At 55.5% G+C, this 18,137-nt stretch overlaps 2 protein-coding genes across 2 annotated transcripts; both read right to left on the bottom strand.

The window, feature by feature from the left end:
• Positions 1–6,343: 6,343 nt before the first annotated feature.
• Positions 6,344–10,530, bottom strand: LOC125702154 (protein MANBAL-like). Its single transcript, XM_048965072.1, has 4 exons — positions 10,489–10,530; positions 8,390–8,488; positions 7,767–7,961; positions 6,344–7,308 (listed from the first exon to the last, which is right to left on the bottom strand). The coding sequence occupies exons 3-4, from the start codon at positions 7,914–7,916 to the stop codon at positions 7,129–7,131; spliced, it is 330 nt and encodes a 109-aa protein (XP_048821029.1). The 5' UTR covers positions 7,917–7,961; positions 8,390–8,488; positions 10,489–10,530; the 3' UTR covers positions 6,344–7,128.
• A 3,390-nt stretch (positions 10,531–13,920) lies between these two features.
• On the bottom strand, positions 13,921–16,404 carry LOC125702152 (protein MANBAL-like). The gene is made up of 3 exons (XM_048965069.1): positions 15,821–16,404; positions 15,198–15,392; positions 13,921–14,739 (listed from the first exon to the last, which is right to left on the bottom strand). The coding sequence occupies exons 2-3, from the start codon at positions 15,345–15,347 to the stop codon at positions 14,551–14,553; spliced, it is 339 nt and encodes a 112-aa protein (XP_048821026.1). The 5' UTR covers positions 15,348–15,392; positions 15,821–16,404; the 3' UTR covers positions 13,921–14,550.
• Positions 16,405–18,137: the final 1,733 nt, after the last annotated feature.

Genomic DNA, 18,137 nt, shown 5'->3' with positions numbered 1-18,137 from the left:
CAACAACAAAACTATAACTCCTGCAGCATTTAAATGGGAAGAGGAGAACTTGGCTCCCCAGGAGGCTCGGAGGAGGAGCTGATGGAAACTCATGCCACCCAGCTAATGCTGGGGGTGGGGGGCCCGCGCAGCGGGTAGGGAGCCGAGCGCCCTGGACCAGCGGCGGTGGGACGGCGCCGATGCGGGGCCTGGCACGGTGGTGTGGTGCCAGGCCAGCTGTGCCGCAGGCGGGATCCACCTCCATGGGCTCATCCGGAGGTGGATCCACCTCCATGGGCTCATCCAGAGGTGGATCCACCTCCATGGGCTCCACGGAGGTGGTCACAGCGCTGGTCCAGGCGCGATGGAAACGGAATCGCTGCCCCCTCCTCCGCTTGATCTTCAAGGCGGCCCCCCTCCTCCTCTTTGCTTCTGGGAAGCCAAGCTCCCTCTTCCCATTTAAAAGAGGGCAAAATTCGCCCCTCGCTCTCTTCGCTGCTGGCATGGCTGCCAGAGCTCTCAGAGCGAGTGCGTTGGCCGGGGCAGCGGTGACCAAGGTGACGGCTGTGATGCGGCGAAGGTTCTAAATGGCAAGCCGCACTGCTGGCAATGGCGTTCCACATAGCATGAGGAGGGGGGCTGGAGGACAGGGCACGGGACGGCAGCTAGAAGGCACTCCCCGTGCCCAGCGGGCAGCCCTTCTCTCCGGCAAGCAAGAGGCCACAGAGGAGCCGGCCCCGAGAAAAGGGCCCTCGGCCTCCTTCATCCTCTCCCTTCTTCCACACGGGAATCTCTTGGGGCTGGCACACGCAGCACACAGCGCCATGTTCAGGGGCCTCCCGAGCCCAGCGCCAACAACAGCAGGCTCCAAAGCGCACCTCACCACGCCTGCCTCCTGGCACACACAAGCTCCGCTTTCCACCTTAGCACCCAGCGCCTCTTCTTGCGCCGTGAGGGCGGCGGATTCAACCATTCCCTACCAGAAATACCGCCAGCTGCATTTTCATTACAATCACTCTCACTCCATTCCACATCCGCGCACAATGCTGGCACACACACACGGGGCCACCCTGGCTCACCGATGCCTCGCGGGGACCCACACAACAGCATGAGCCAAGCAGGCAGAAACGTGCCGTGCTCCTGATTGATGGCAGTCTGAAAGTCTCCCTCTCCCTCCCCCCCACTCTACTAAGGCAGCACTTCTCCCAAGCAACAAACACAATCACACACAACTGCAGCCCTGCCTCGTCCCGACAACGGACGTCCACAGGAAGCACATCTTCACAAACCTTCTTCCAGTTCCGCACCCTCCGGCCAACACAGCACCCACGCGCCTTGCTCCACTGCCCGCCCGCCCGCCCGCCCGCCCGGGCTTTGCTGGCGACAACTAGGCCCTACGGGGCCTCCTCCTTCACACACCCCAAACACCAACGAAGCTCCGCACTCGCACGGCCTTCCCTGAGAGGAAGCTGCCCCCCGACCCCGCACCACTCGCCGGCGCCGCACGCATCGCCTCTGCGTGCCGGCAGCACCGCCAGCTCCTCCCCCGAGCGCCCCTCCATGCCCCCGCACCCAGGCCCGACCCCGTTCCCAGCACACAGCCCGCTCCTCCCGGCCCCGCTCACCGGCCCGGCGCCGCCATGCCGCGCTGCCCCGGAAGTGCTCTCCGCCGGCACGAAGCACTTCCTGCCCCGGCCCTACCAACCGCCTGCGGCGTCACGTTGCTAAGGGCGGCCTGGGGGCGGCCCGGGACCTGGACGAGGGGGAGGGGCAGCTGGGGGGGGCCGCTGCCGGTTTCCCCTCGGGTGGCGCCGGCGGCATGTTCTAACAGAAATCCCTGTTTCTTTCCCCTTAAGTCTGTTTTTTTTTTTTTTTCCTTAAATATGGCTTTTTCTGCCAGAAATCCCTGTTATTCCTGTTAGATACAGCTTTTTCTGCTAGAAATCCCCGTTTTTTCCCCTTAAATACGACTTTTTCTGCCAGAAATCCCTGTTATTCCTGTTAGATACAGCTTTTTCTGCTAGAAATCCCCGTTTTTCCCTTAGATATGGCTTTTTCTGCCAGAAATTCCTGTTTTTTCCTATTAAATCTGGGGTATTTCCCCTTACATGTGGTTTTTCTGCTAGAAATCCCTGTTTTTCCCACTAAATCTGCGCTTTTTCCTCTGAAATATGGCTTTTTCTGCCAGAAACCCCTGTTTTCCACTTAAATCTAAGGTTTTGCCCCTTAAATATGGCTTTTTCTCCCAGAAATCCCTGTTTTTCCCCTTCAATCTGGGGTATTTCCTCTTACATGTGGTTTTTTCTGCTAGAAATCCCTGTTTTTCCTCTTAAATCCAGTGTTTTTTCTACCAGAAATCCCTGTTTCTCTCCTAAAATCTGGAGTTTTTGCCCCTTAAATATGGCTTTTTCAGCTAGAAATCCCTGTTTTCCCCTTAAATCTAAGTTTTTGCCCCTTAAATATGGCTTTTTCTCCCAGAAATCCCTGTTTTCCCCTTAATTTGTGGTGTTTTTCCTCTGAAATATGGGGTTTTTCCCCTTAAATACGGCCTTTTTCTGCCTGAAATCCCTGTTTTTCCTCTTAAATCTGGGGTATTTCCCCTTACATGTGGTTTTTTCTGCTAGAAATCCCTGTTTTTCCTTTGAAATCCCGTGTTTTCTCGCAGAAATGCCTGTTTTCAACTTAAATATGGCTTTTTCTCCCAGATATCCCTGTTTCTCCCCTTAAAAACAGGGTTTTTCCCCTCAAATATGGCTTTTTCTGCTAGATATCTCTGTTTTTTCCATTAAATCTGGGGTTTTCTCCCAGACATCCCCGTTTTTCCCCTTATATCTGGGGGTTTTCCCTTAAAAATGGCTTTTTCTCCTAGAAATCCCTGTTTTTCCCATTAAATCTGGATTTTTCCCCATTAAATATGGCTTTTTCCCCCACAAATCCCTATTTTTCCTATTAAATCTGGTGTTTTTCCACTTCAATATGGCTTTTTCTGCTAGAAATCCCTGTTTTGCCCCTTCCGTCTGGGTTTTCTCCCAGAAATCCCTGTTTTTCCCTTTCAATCTGGGGTTTTCTCCCAGAAAAAACCCTGTTTTTCCCCTTATATCTGGGGTTTTTCCCCTTAAAAATGGCTTTTTCTGCTGGAAATCCCTGATTTCCCCTAAAATATGGCTTTTTCTGCTAGAAATCCCTGTTTTTCCCATTAAATCTGGGCTTTCCTCCCAGAAATCCCTGTTCTTCCCCTTCAATCTGGGGGTTTTCACCTTAAATGCTGCTTTTTCTGCCAGAAATCCTGTTTTTCCATTAAATCGGGGGTTTTCTACCAGAAATCCCTTTTTCTCTCCTAAAATCTGGGTTTTTTTCCCCTTAAATATGGCTTTTTCAGCTAGAAATCCCTGTTTTCCCCTTAAATCTAAGGTTTTTCCCCTTAAATATGGCTTTTTCAGCTAGAAATCCCTGTTTTCCCCTTAAATCTAAGGTTTTTCCCCTTAAATATGGCTTTTTCTTTCAGAAATCCTGTTTTTCCCCTTCAGTCTGGGGTATTTCCCCTTACATGTGGTTTTTTCTGCTAGAAATCCCTGTTTTTCCCCTTAAATCCAGTGTTTTCTCGCAGAAATCCCTGTTTTCAACTTAAATATGGCTTTTTCTCCCAGTTATCCCTGTTTCTCCCCTTAAAAACAGGGTTTTTCCCCTCAAATATGACTTTTTCTCCTAGATATCCCTGTTTTTCCAGTAAATCTGGGATTTTCTCCCAGAAATCCGTTTCTCTCCTAAAATCTGGGGTTTTTTTTCCCCTTACATATGGCTTTTTCTGCTACAAATCCGTTTTCACCTTAAATCTAAGGTTTTTTCCCCTTAAATATGGCTTTTTCTGCTAGATATCCCTGTTTTTCCCCTTAAATCTGTTTTTTTTTTTTTAATATGGGGTTTTTCCCCTTAAATACGACTTTTTCTCCCAGAAATCCCTGTTTTTCCATTAAATCTGGGGTTTTCAACTAGAAATCCCTGTTTTCCCCTTAATTCTGGTGTTTTTCCTCTGAAATATGGGGTTTTTCCCCTTAAATACGGCTTTTTCTGCCTGAAATTCCTGTTTTTCCTCTTAAATCTGGGGTATTTCCCCTTACGTGTGGTTTTTTTCTGCTACAAATCCCTGTTTTTCCTTTTGAATCCAGTGTTTTCTCGCAGAAATGCCTGTTTTTCCCCTTGAATCCGGGGTTTTCTCAGAATTGTAGGGGTTGGAAGGGACCTCCAGAGCTCATCGTGTCCAACCCCCTGCCAAAGCAGTTCCCTACAGTAGGTCGCACAGGTCGGCATCCAGGCAGGTCTTGGACATCTCCAGAGAAGGAGACTCCCCCACCTCCCTGGGCAGCCTGTTCCAGTGCTCCGTCACCTCACTGTACAGCAGTTTCCTTCGCACATTGGTGCAGAACTTCCTATGCTGCAGTTTCCAGCCGTTTCCCCTCGTCCTGTCTCCACTCACCACTGAAAAGAGTCTGGCCTCGCCATTCAGCCCCCCACACCTTAGATATTTATAGACCTGGATCAGGTCCCCTCTCAGTCTTCTTTTCTCCAGGCTGAACAGACCCAGTTCACTCAGCCTTTCTTCATAGCAGAGATGCTCCAGGCCCTTCACCATCTTCGTGGCCCTCCGCTGGACCCTTTCCAAGAGATCCCTGTCTTTTTTGTCCTGGGGAGCCCAGAACTGGACTCAGTGCTCCAGATGAGGCCTTACCAGGGCAGAGCAGAGGGGGAGGATCACCTCCCTTGACCTGCTGGCCACGCTCTTTTTAATGCACCCCAGGATGCCCTTGGCCCTCTTGGCCACAAGGGCACACTGCTGGCTCATGGCCGACCTGTCATCCACCAGGATACCCAGGTCCCTCTCCGCAGAGCTCCCCTCCAGCAGCTCATCCCCCAACCTGTAGTGGTGCATGCAATTATTCCTCCCCAGATGCAAGACTCTACACTTGCTTTTGTTAAACCTCATCCGGTTTTTTTTTTGCCCAGCTCTCAGCCTGCCCAGGTCTTGCTGAATGGCAGCACAGCCTTCAGGCTGTCAGCCAATCCTCCCAACTTTGTATCATCACAAACTTGCTGAGGGTGGCCATTATCCCCTCATCAAGATCATTGATGAAGATGTTGAACAAGAGCGGACCCAGCACCGACCCCTGAGGAACACCGCTGGTTACAGGCCTCCAACCGGCCTCTGCACCACCAACATCGACCCTCTGTGCTCTGCCAGTCAGCCAGTTCTCAACCCACCTCACTGTCCACTCATCTATCCCACACTTGCTCAGCTTTGTTATAAGGATGTCGTGGGGGACAGTATCAAATGCCTTGCTGAAATCAAGGTAGGCTACATCCACTGCTCTGCCCCCATCCACCCAGCCAGAGACAACATCATAGAAGGCCACCAGGTTGGTCAAGCACGACCTCCCCTGGTGAACCCGTGCTGACTGCTCCTGATAACCTCCTCTTGTTCCAGTTGTCTGGAGATGACATCCTGCACAGCTGTTCCCTCACCTTTCCAGGGACAGAGGTGAGGCTGACTGGCCTATAATTGCCTGGGTCTTCCTTCTTGCTCTTTTTGAAGACCGCAGTGACATTGCCTATCCTCCAGACTTCAGGCTCCATTCCCCTCAAGTCGTCCCTGGACTCATTAAGGAAAAGGGTGACAGAGAACAAAGGGGAAACCACTGGCTACCAATGTGACAGCTTCCCACGGGGGGGAGGGGCGGGGAAGTTTGGTGGGAAAGAAAACACCAGTGAATTCTGTTTCTCTCCACCTCAAGAAGGCTTTCCTCACTCTCTCACCACAGCCTCATAGGCAAGTTGATGACATACCAGCTAAAAAAGAGGGCTACGAGGTGGGCACAAAACTACCCCAAGGGCCAGACAGAGAGGGCTGCGAGAACTGGCAAAAAGCTCAGCTGGAAGCCAGTTAATAGAAAGGTGCCTTGGCCTCTGCCCAGCACCAGTAACGTTCCACCACTCCATCAGGGCCCTGGCAGCACAGTCTGCAGATGATGCAGAGGTACGAGGAGCAGTTTAAACAGCACATCATCGTGCAGTAATTCAAACGCAGGAACTCCAAGGAGCGACAGGAAAACACTTGGCAAAGCAGTCGCCCCTCATGGCTCAGCAAAGCGCCCTCGCAGCGCCCTGGCACAACACGCGGTGCTGCCGTAACGCGCCTGAAGCCACTGGAGCTGCAGCAGCGCAGCACGGCTCGGTGTCCTCCAAGCTCGAGGCTGAGCTCTGCTCCGAGGCACATTCACCTGCCGCCCACCCGCTGCCCTCTCCTCCTCCCCGCTCCCAGCGCTGCTCTTCACACCATCCCACCCACACCTCCACTCCTCGTGCCCCAACGCCAGGCTGATGTGCAGGCCACGGCTGCCCGCGTGCAGCTGGGCTTCCCGGGGCAAACAGCAACCCTCAGCACAGCCCAGGGCTGAAAAAGCCACCAGGAAGAGAGGCAAGCTCCAGGGGCTGAGTGCAGGGACGCCTTTCTTCCTCCCGGGCCGCTTCCCCTCCTTCGTGCTTTTGCTAGCGGTCCTTGGAGAGCAAGGGCAGGCTCACAGCCTGTGGCCAGCAGTTACAGGTGGGCTGAAAGGCCACCCGTTGGGAAGACCAACAAGGAAACGGGGGAAAACCAGCAGAATTTCAGGGGAGAGCCAACCGGTTCATGGCCCCACGATTGCCAGCCCAAGCACGGGACCTTTTGACCAGCTACGGAAAGAGGCAGCACCGTGTGGAAAAAGTTGGTTTCGCTTTTATTCAATGTAAAAGGCTCTGGCTTGTATTTATCAACACAGCCCAAAATGAAACCCCAGCGCCCAGGGTTTCTGCTTAGCAATGAGTCAATCAGCCTCCAGGCAGACACAAGGAGAAGCCTGACCCTGTGGCTACGTCAGCTCCTCTCCCTCCAGGCCCGGCTAGCCGTACTTCAATCTCACACTAGACCGGCCCTGGCCCTGAAGAGACGCAGCCTGAAGGAACACAGCCTCTCCGTCTCTTGCCATAGACGAAGACCTGGCTCTGGCAAGCCCTCTTTGCTTGGAATGCAGCACAAGCCCTTCCCTTCCAGGTGCCTCAGTTCCGCTGCCCTGTCCGTGACAGAGAAAGCACGGCCATGCCACAAAACCGGACGCTGACTCAGTCCGCTGCCTTTGGTGCCACCTCCGAGGAAGCATTCCAGCTGATTCGAGTGTCCTGTGGGCCTTCTCGCTCAAGCCCTGCTCGGTTCTTTTTGCTCTCCTTCTGGGCTTTCTTCCTCAGCAGAGCCTTGGCTTTCTTCACTGTCTCGCCAGACCGAGTCCCAAGACTGTGCCAGTCCTACAAGAATCAAGGCACAAACGGTCAGGGAACCTTCACCGCTAACAAGTGGCTGACAGCTTGCGTGAGGAGCTCAAGTCACTGACCGGGCAGCTGTGGCTGCCAGCACTGCAAACCGCCTTCCTGACATCAGGGCACGCCAGAAACTCCCCTCTATCTCCGTCCCCAAAGTCCCATACGAACTGGAACCCAAAGCCATCTCCTGCAAGGCAGCGCCTGCACACGGCTTGGATACTGCCCGGCAGCACACACAGCACAGCAGCAGCAGATGAGCTTGCACCTCCAGGCTCCTTGCGTGCCACCACGAACAGCACGCACGCCCAAGGAAGGGCAGAACAAACTGCCGCACTCTCAGCAATGCCAGGGCGCGCTACCGTAGGCAACGGCTCCAGCTGGTTCCCTCCCAGCCCATTTCCTCTGCATTTCTATCAACCTCTATCAAACAGAGCGCTACTTACTGTCTCTGGGCACTTGGGAACTGGCAGGGTTATGGCCCACACGCACACAAGCTGGAAAACGGCTCCAAAGAAGAGGCCGGAGCGCAGCACGTTCTCCATCAGCGTGGGCTCACGGATCTCAGGGGGCGAGAAATGCAGCTCAGCCGCCATAGCGCAGACAGCCTGCTGCTCTGCTGCTCTCCAGGAGGCTGCTTTCTACAAGGGGGAAACGAGAGCCATCATTCCATTCGTGCGCCCCGACGCTGTGACTTCCTGCTAGCAAAAACTCCCAGCGTAACTCACAGACGTGCTCTCAAGATATCCTTGGTCTTCTGACCCAACCACAAGGAGGGACGCCAAACTTGCATTTCAGCAAGAGCTGAACAGGCAAGAATCAACTTCTCCCTGAGCTTGATCGCACACGCACGACCACCGTCTCATGAACACTAACAACAATAGTATTCCTACCATCAGCTGCACATTTGCATCTACCTGGGTACGTACGTGTTCACGGCCTTGCTGCTGCTGTGCCGGACGGCACCAAGCACAGCAATAAAGCACGCAGAAAGCCCATCTGCTGAGGACAGGGGGATGAGCTGGGCTCACGCCTAAGCACTGCTTACTGCAAAGGAAGGCACACCTACCTGGCAACGGCCACGCAGGATGCTCGAGACACAGTCACACACTGTTCTCCTGAGGCCCAACGCAATGTCGCAGCCACTCACACTCTGCTCCTCGACGGTCTGCAACACAGAAGTCACAAGCTGCAAATTCAATCCATCCAAGATGCCATCGGGCCTCCGTGCTCACGGCACTCGCACTCATGCCTTCGCATGAGCAATCAGGCGTGTGCTTACCGAGTGAGCGCTGCTCACTGCCACTTGACACCAGCAATCTACCCCTAACTGTCAAGTATGAACAGGAACCTATGCCTAACACTAAAACACTACAAGTAACCTATGCCTAACTCTAACATAAGAACAGGAACCTATGCCTAACACTAAAACACCACAAGTAACCTATGCCTAACTCAAGAACAGGAACCTATGCCTAACACTAAAACACTACAAGTAACCTATGCCTAACTCTAAAATACGAACAATAATCTACTCCTAACACTAACACTAAACACTAAAATCAACAACAACAACAAAACTATAACTCCTGCAGCATTTAAATGGGAAGAGGAGAACTTGGCTCCCCAGGAGGCTCGGAGGAGGAGCTGATGGAAACTCATGCCACCCAGCTAATGCTGGGGGTGGGGGCCGCGCAGCGGGTAGGGAGCCGAGCGCCTGGACCAGCGGCGGTGGGACGGCGCCGATGCGGGGCCTGGCACGGTGGTGTGGTGCCAGGCCAGCTGTGCCGCAGGCGGATCCACCTCCATGGGCTCATCCGGAGGTGGATCCACCTCCATGGGCTCATCCAGAGGTGGATCCACCTCCATGGGCTCCACGGAGGTGGTCACAGCGCTGGTCCAGGCGCGATGGAAACGGAATCGCTGCCCCCTCCTCCGCTTGATCTTCAAGGCAGCCCCCCTCCTCCTCTTTGCTTCTGGGAAGCCAAGCTCCCTCTTCCCATTTAAAAGAGGGCAAAATTCGCCCCTCGCTCTCTTCGCTGCTGGCATGGCTGCCAGAGCTCTCAGAGTGAGTGCGTTGGCCGGGGCAGCGGTGACCAAGGTGACGGCTGTGATGCGGTGAAGGTTCTAAAATGGCAGCCGCACTGCTGGCAATGGCGTTCCACATAGCATGAGGAGGGGGCTGGAGGACAGGGCACGGGACGGCAGCTAGAAGGCACTCCCCGTGCCCAGCGGGCAGCCCTTCTCTCCGGCAAGCAAGAGGCCACAGAGGAGCCGGCCCCGAGAAAAGGGCCCTCGGCCTCCTTCATCCTCTCCCTTCTTCCACACGGGAATCTCTTGGGGCTGGCACACGCAGCACACAGCGCCATGTTCAGGGGCCTCCCGAGCCCAGCGCCAACAACAGCAGGCTCCAAAGCGCACCTCACCACGCCTGCCTCCTGGCACACACAAGCTCCGCTTTCCACCTTAGCACCCAGCGCCTCTTCTTGCGCCGTGAGGGCGGCGGATTCAACCATTCCCTACCAGAAATACCGCCAGCTGCATTTTCATTACAATCACTCTCACTCCATTCCACATCCGCGCACAATGCTGGCACACACACACGGGGCCACCCTGGCTCACCGATGCCTCGCGGGGACCCACACAACAGCATGAGCCAAGCAGGCAGAAACGTGCCGTGCTCCTGATTGATGGCAGTCTGAAAGTCTCCCTCTCCCTCCCCCCCACTCTACTAAGGCAGCACTTCTCCCAAGCAACAAACACAATCACACACAACTGCAGCCCTGCCTCGTCCCGACAACGGACGTCCACAGGAAGCACATCTTCACAAACCTTCTTCCAGCTCCGCACCCTCCGGCCAACACAGCACCCACGCGCCTTGCTCCACTGCCCGCCCGCCCGCCCGCCCGCACGGGCTTTGCTGGCGACAACTAGGCCCTACGGGGCCTCCTCCTTCACACACCCCAAACACCAACGAAGCTCCGCACTCGCACGGCCTTCCCTGAGAGGAAGCTGCCCCCCGACCCCGCACCACTCGCCGGCGCCGCACGCATCGCCTCTGCGTGCCGGCAGCACCGCCAGCTCCTCCCCCGAGCGCCCCTCCATGCCCCCGCACCCAGGCCCGACCCCGTTCCCAGCACACAGCCCGCTCCTCCCGGCCCCGCTCACCGGCCCGGCGCCGCCATGCCGCGCTGCCCCGGAAGTGCTCTCCGCCGGCACGAAGCACTTCCTGCCCCGGCCCTACCAACCGCCTGCGGCGTCACGTTGCTAAGGGCGGCCTGGGGGCGGCCCGGGGCCTGGACGAGGGGGAGGGGCAGCTGGGGGGGGCCGCTGCCGGTTTCCCCTCGGGTGGCGCCGGCGGCATGTTCTAACAGAAATCCCTGTTTCTTTCCCCTTAAGTCTGGTTTTTTTTTTTCCCCTTAAATATGGCTTTTTCTGCCAGAAATCCCTGTTATTCCTGTTAGATACAGCTTTTTCTGCTAGAAATCCCCGTTTTTCCCTTAGATATGGCTTTTTCTGCCAGAAATTCCTGTTTTTCCTATTAAATCTGGGGTATTTCCCCTTACATGTGGTTTTTCTGCTAGAAATCCCTGTTTTTCCCACTAAATCTGCGCTTTTTCCTCTGAAATATGGCTTTTTCTGCCAGAAACCCGTTTTCCCCTTAAATCTAAGTTTTTGCCCCTTAAATATGGCTTTTTCTCCCAGAAATCCCTGTTTTCCCCTTAATTTGTGGTGTTTTTCCTCTGAAATATGGGGTTTTTCCCCTTAAATACGGCTTTTTCTGCCTGAAATCCCTGTTTTTCCTCTTAAATCTGGGGTATTTCCCCTTACATGTGGTTTTTTCTGCTAGAAATCCCTGTTTTTCCTTTGAAATCCCGCGTTTTCTTGCAGAAATGCCTGTTTTCAACTTAAATATGGCTTTTTCTCCCAGATATCCCTGTTTCTCCCCTTAAAAACAGGGTTTTTTCCCCTCAAATATGGCTTTTTCTGCTAGATATCTCTGTTTTTCCATTAAATCTGGGGTTTTCTCCCAGACATCCCCGTTTTTCCCCTTATATCTGGGGGTTTTCCCTTAAAAATGGCTTTTTCTCCTAGAAATCCCTGTTTTTCCCATTAAATCTGGATTTTTCCCCATTAAATATGGCTTTTTCTCCCAGATATCCCTATTTTTCCTATTAAATCTGGTGTTTTTCCACTTCAATATGGCTTTTTCTCCCAGAAATCCCTGTTTTGCCCCTTCCGTCTGGGTTTTTTCCCAGAAATCCCTGTTTTTCCCCTTGAATCCGGGGTTTTCACAGAACTGTAGGGGTTGGAAGGGACCTCCAGAGCTCATCGTGTCCAACCCCCTGCCAAAGCAGTTCCCTACAGCAGGTCGCACAGGTCGGCATCCAGGCAGGTCTTGGACATCTCCAGAGAAGGAGACTCCCCCACCTCCCTGGGCAGCCTGTTCCAGTGCTCCGTCACCTCACTGTACAGCAGTTCCTTCGCACATTGGTGCAGAACTTCCTATGCTGCAGTTTCCAGCCGTTTCCCCTCGTCCTGTCTCCACTCACCACTGAAAAGAGTCTGGCCTCGCCATTCAGCCCCCCACACCTTAGATATTTATAGACCTGGATCAGGTCCCCTCTCAGTCTTCTTTTCTCCAGGCTGAACAGACCCAGTTCTCTCAGCCTTTCTTCATAGCAGAGATGCTCCAGGCCCTTCACCATCTTCGTGGCCCTCCGCTGGACCCTTTCCAAGAGATCCCTGTCTTTTTTGTCCTGGGGAGCCCAGAACTGGACTCAGTGCTCCAGATGAGGCCTTACCAGGGCAGAGCAGAGGGGGAGGATCACCTCCCTTGACCTGCTGGCCACGCTCTTTTTAATGCACCCCAGGATGCCCTTGGCCCTCTTGGCCACAAGGGCACACTGCTGGCTCATGGCCGACCTGTCATCCACCAGGATACCCAGGTCCCTCTCCGCAGAGCTCCCCTCCAGCAGCTCATCCCCCAACCTGTAGTGGTGCATGCAATTATTCCTCCCCAGATGCAAGACTCTACACTTGCTTTTGTTAAACCTCATCCGGTTTTTTTTTTGCCCAGCTCTCAGCCTGCCCAGGTCTTGCTGAATGGCAGCACAGCCTTCAGGCTGTCAGCCAATCCTCCCAACTTTGTATCATCACAAACTTGCTGAGGGTGGCCATTATCCCCTCATCAAGGTCATTGATGAAGATGTTGAACAAGAGCGGACCCAGCACCGACCCCTGAGGAACACCGCTGGTTACAGGCCTCCAACCGGCCTCTGCACCACCAACATCGACCCTCTGTGCTCTGCCAGTCAGCCAGTTCTCAACCCACCTCACTGTCCACTCATCTATCCCACACTTGCTCAGCTTTGTTATAAGGATGTCGTGGGGGACAGTATCAAATGCCTTGCTGAAATCAAGGTAGGCTACATCCACTGCTCTGCCCCCATCCACCCAGCCAGAGACAACATCATAGAAGGCCACCAGGTTGGTCAAGCACGACCTCCCCCTGGTGAACCCGTGCTGACTGCTCCTGATAACCTCCTCTTGTTCCAGTTGTCTGGAGATGACATCCTGCACAGCTGTTCCCTCACCTTTCCAGGGACAGAGGTGAGGCTGACTGGCCTATAATTGCCTGGGTCTTCCTTCTTGCTCTTTTTGAAGACCGCAGTGACATTGCCTATCCTCCAGACTTCAGGCTCCATTCCCCTCAAGTCGTCCCTGGACTCATTAAGGAAAAGGGTGACAGAGAACAAAGGGGAAACCACTGGCTACCAATGTGACAGCTTCCCACGGGGGGGAGGGGCGGGGAAGTTTGGTGGGAAAGAAAACACCAGTGAATTCTGTTTCTCTCCACCTCAAGAAGGCTTTCCTCACTCTCTCACCACAGCCTCATAGGCAAGTTGATGACATACCAGCTAAAAAAGAGGGCTACGAGGTGGGCACAAAACTACCCCAAGGGCCAGACAGAGAGGGCTGCGAGAACTGGCAAAAAGCTCAGCTGGAAGCCAGTTAATAGAAAGGTGCCTTGGCCTCTGCCCAGCACCAGTAACGTTCCACCACTCCATCAGGGCCCTGGCAGCACAGTCTGCAGATGATGCAGAGGTACGAGGAGCAGTTTAAACAGCACATCATCGTGCAGTAATTCAAACGCAGGAACTCCAAGGAGCGACAGGAAAACACTTGGCAAAGCAGTCGCCCCTCATGGCTCAGCAAAGCGCCCTCGCAGCGCCCTGGCACAACACGCGGTGCTGCCGTAACGCGCCTGAAGCCACTGGAGCTGCAGCAGCGCAGCACGGCTCGGTGTCCTCCAAGCTCGAGGCTGAGCTCTGCTCCGAGGCACATTCACCTGCCGCCCACACCGCTGCCCTCTCCTCCTCCCCGCTCCCAGCGCTGCTCTTCACACCATCCCACCCACACCTCCACTCCTCGTGCCCCAACGCCAGGCTGATGTGCAGGCCACGGCTGCCCGCGTGCAGCTGGGCTTCCCGGGGCAAACAGCAACCCTCAGCACAGCCCAGGGCTGAAAAAGCCACCAGGAAGAGAGGCAAGCTCCAGGGGCTGAGTGCAGGGACGCCTTTCTTCCTCCCGGGCCGCTTCCCCTCCTTCGTGCTTTTGCTAGCGGTCCTTGGAGAGCAAGGGCAGGCTCACAGCCTGTGGCCAGCAGTTACAGGTGGGCTGAAAGGCCACCCGTTGGGAAGACCAACAAGGAAACGGGGGAAAACCAGCAGAATTTCAGGGGAGAGCCAACCGGTTCATGGCCCCACGATTGCCAGCCCAAGCACGGGACCTTTTGACCAGCTACGGAAAGAGGCAGCACCGTGTGGAAAAAGTTGGTTTCGCTTTTATTCAATGTAAAAGGCTCTGGCTTGTATTTATCAACACAGCCCAAAATGAAACCCCAGCGCCCAGGGTTTCTGCTTAGCAATGAGTCAATCAGCCTCCAGGCAGACACAAGGAGAAGCCTGACCCTGTGGCTACGTCAGCTCCTCTCCCTCCAGGCCCGGCTAGCCGTACTTCAATCTCACACTAGACCGGCCCTGGCCCTGAAGAGACGCAGCCTGAAGGAACACAGCCTCTCCGTCTCTTGCCATAGATGAAGACCTGGCTCTGGCAAGCCCTCTTTGCTTGGAATGCAGCACAAGCCCTTCCCTTCCAGGTGCCTCAGTTCCGCTGCCCTGTCCGTGACAGAGAAAGCACGGCCATGCCACAAAACCGGACGCTGACTCAGTCCGCTGCCTTTGGTGCCACCTCCGAGGAAGCATTCCAGCTGATTCGAGTGTCCTGTGGGCCTTCTCGCTCAAGCCCTGCTCGGTTCTTTTTGCTCTCCTTCTGGGCTTTCTTCCTCAGCAGAGCAGCACTTGCCTTGGCTTTCTTCACTGTCTCGCCAGACCGAGTCCCAAGACTGTGCCAGTCCTACAAGAATCAAGGCACAAACGGTCAGGGAACCTTCACCGCTAACAAGTGGCTGACAGCTCGCGTGAGGAGCTCAAGTCACTGACCGGGCAGCTGTGGCTGCCAGCACTGCAAACCGCCTTCCTGACATCAGGGCACGCCAGAAACTCCCCTCTATCTCCGTCCCCAAAGTCCCATACGAACTGGAACCCAAAGCCATCTCCTGCAAGGCAGCGCCTGCACACGGCTTGGATACTGCCCGGCAGCACACACAGCACAGCAGCAGCAGATGAGCTTGCACCTCCAGGCTCCTTGCGTGCCACCACGAACAGCACGCACGCCCAAGGAAGGGCAGAACAAACTGCCGCACTCTCAGCAATGCCAGGGCGCGCTACCGTAGGCAACGGCTCCAGCTGGTTCCCTCCCAGCCCATTTCCTCTGCATTTCTATCAACCTCTATCAAACAGAGCGCTACTTACTGTCTCTGGGCACTTGGGAACTGGCAGGGTTATGGCCCACACGCACACAAGCTGGAAAACGGCTCCAAAGAAGAGGCCGGAGCGCAGCACGTTCTCCATCAGCGTGGGCTCACGGATCTCAGGGGGCGAGAAATGCAGCTCAGCCGCCATAGCGCAGACAGCCTGCTGCTCTGCTGCTCTCCAGGAGGCTGCTTTCTACAAGGGGGAAACGAGAGCCATCATTCCATTCGTGCGCCCCGACGCTGTGACTTCCTGCTAGCAAAAACTCCCAGCGTAACTCACAGACGTGCTCTCAAGATATCCTTGGTCTTCCGACCCAACCACAAGGAGGGACGCCAAACTTGCATTTCAGCAAGAGCTGAACAGGCAAGAATCAACTTCTCCCTGAGCTTGATCGCACACGCACAACCACCGTCTCATGAACACTAACAACAATAGTATTCCTACCATCAGCTGCACATTTGCATCTACCTGGGTACGTACGTGTTCACGGCCTTGCTGCTGCTGTGCCGGACGGCACCAAGCACAGCAATAAAGCACGCAGAAAGCCCATCTGCTGAGGACAGGGGGATGAGCTGGGCTCACGCCTAAGCACTGCTTACTGCAAAGGAAGGCACACCTACCTGGCAACGGCCACGCAGGATGCTCGAGACACAGTCACACACTGTTCTCCTGAGGCCCAACGCAATGTCGCAGCCACTCACACTCTGCTCCTCGACGGTCTGCAACACAAAAGTCACAAGCTGCAAATTCAATCCATCCAAGATGCCATCGGGCCTCCGTGCTCACGGCACTCGCACTCATGCCTTCGCATGAGCAATCAGGCGTGTGCTTACCGAGTGAGCGCTGCTCACTGCCACTTGACACCAGCAATCTACCCCTAACTGTCAAGTATGAACAGGAACCTATGCCTAACACTAAAACACTACAAGTAACCTATGCCTAACTCTAACATAAGAACAGGAACCTATGCCTAACACTAAAACACTACAAGTAACCTATGCCTAACTCAAGAACAGGAACCTATGCCTAACACTAAAACACTACAAGTAACCTATGCCTAACTCTAAAATACGAACAATAATCTACTCCTAACACTAACACTAAACACTAAAATCAACAACAACAACAAAACTATAATTCCTGCAGCATTTAAATGGGAAGAGGAGAACTTGGCTCCCCAGGAGGCTCGGAGGAGGAGCTGATGGAAACTCATGCCACCCAGCTAATGCTGAGGGTGGGGGCCACGCAGCGGGTAGGGAGCCGAGCGCCTGGACCAGCGGCGGTGGGACGGCGCCGATGCGGGGCCTGGCACGGTGGTGTGGTGCCAGGCCAGCTGTGCCGCAGGCGGATCCACCTCCATGGGCTCATCCGGAGGTGGATCCACCTCCATGGGCTCATCCAGAGGTGGATCCACCTCCATGGGCTCCACGGAGGTGGTCACAGCGCTGGTCCAGGCGCGATGGAAACGGAATCGCTGCCCCCTCCTCCGCTTGATCTTCAAGGCGGCCCCCCTCCTCCTCTTTGCTTCTGGGAAGCCAAGCTCCCTCTTCCCATTTAAAAGAGGGCAAAATTCGCCCCTCGCTCTCTTCGCTGCTGGCATGGCTGCCAGAGCTCTCAGAGCGAGTGCGTTGGCCGGGGCAGCGGTGACCAAGGTGACGGCTGTGATGCGGCGAAGGTTCTAAAATGGCAGCCGCACTGCTGGCAATGGCGTTCCACATAGCATGAGGAGGGGGCTGGAGGACAGGGCACGGGACGGCAGCTAGAAGGCACTCCCCGTGCCCAGCGGGCAGCCCTTCTCTCCGGCAAGCAAGAGGCCACAGAGGAGCCGGCCCCGAGAAAAGGGCCCTCGGCCTCCTTCATCCTCTCCCTTCTTCCACACGGGAATCTCTTGGGGCTGGCACACGCAGCACACAGCGCCATGTTCAGGGGCCTCCCGAGCCCAGCGCCAACAACAGCAGGCTCCAAAGCGCACCTCACCACGCCTGCCTCCTGGCACACACAAGCTCCGCTTTCCACCTTAGCACCCAGCGCCTCTTCTTGCGCCGTGAGGGCGGCGGATTCAACCATTCCCTACCAGAAATACCGCCAGCTGCATTTTCATTACAATCACTCTCACTCCATTCCACATCCGCGCACAATGCTGGCACACACACGGGGCCACCCTGGCTCACCGATGCCTCGCGGGGACCCACACAACAGCATGAGCCAAGCAGGCAGAAACGTGCCGTGCTCCTGATTGATGGCAGTCTGAAAGTCTCCCTCTCCCTCCCCCCCACTCTACTAAGGCAGCACTTCTCCCAAGCAACAAACACAATCACACACAACTGCAGCCCTGCCTCGTCCCGACAACGGACGTCCACAGGAAGCACATCTTCACAAACCTTCTTCCAGCTCCGCACCCTCCGGCCAACACAGCACCCACGCGCCTTGCTCCACTGCCCGCCCGCCCGCCCGCCCGGGCTTTGCTGGCGACAACTAGGCCCTACGGGGCCTCCTCCTTCACACACCCCAAACACCAATGAAGCTCCGCACTCGCACGGCCTTCCCTGAGAGGAAGCTGCCCCCCGACCCCGCACCCACTCGCCGGCGCCGCACGCATCGCCTCTGCGTGCCGGCAGCACCGCCAGCTCCTCCCCCGAGCGCCCCTCCATGCCCCCGCACCCAGGCCCGACCCCGTTCCCAGCACACAGCCCGCTCCTCCCGGCCCCGCTCACCGGCCCGGCGCCACCATGCCGCGCTGCCCCGGAAGTGCTCTCCGCCGGCACGAAGCACTTCCTGCCCCGGCCCTAACAACCGCCTGCGGCGTCACGTTGCTAAGGGCGGCCTGGGGGCGGCCCGGGACCTGGACGAGGGGGAGGGGCAGCTGGGGGGGGCCGCTGCCGGTTTCCCCTCGGGTGGCGCCGGCGGCATGTTCTAACAGAAATCCCTGTTTCTTTC

This window comes from Lagopus muta, chromosome 18 (genome assembly GCF_023343835.1).
Source record: "Lagopus muta isolate bLagMut1 chromosome 18, bLagMut1 primary, whole genome shotgun sequence".
NCBI lineage: Eukaryota > Metazoa > Chordata > Aves > Galliformes > Phasianidae > Lagopus > Lagopus muta.
Note: the sequence above shows the minus strand (reverse complement) of the source record. Positions and strands in the feature narration are given on the sequence as shown.

Bases quoted from the DNA above. Each gene is read 5' to 3' on its own strand.
- LOC125702154 (XM_048965072.1), bottom strand. From the start codon at position 7,916: ATGGCGGCTGAGCTGCATTTCTCGCCCCCTGAGATCCGTGAGCCCACG. The intron at 7,309-7,766 runs GTAAGTAGCGCT...TGATTCTTGTAG, and splicing joins TTCCCAAGTGCCCAGAGACA to GACTGGCACAGTCTTGGGAC.
- LOC125702152 (XM_048965069.1), bottom strand. From the start codon at position 15,347: ATGGCGGCTGAGCTGCATTTCTCGCCCCCTGAGATCCGTGAGCCCACG. The intron at 14,740-15,197 runs GTAAGTAGCGCT...TGATTCTTGTAG, and splicing joins TTCCCAAGTGCCCAGAGACA to GACTGGCACAGTCTTGGGAC.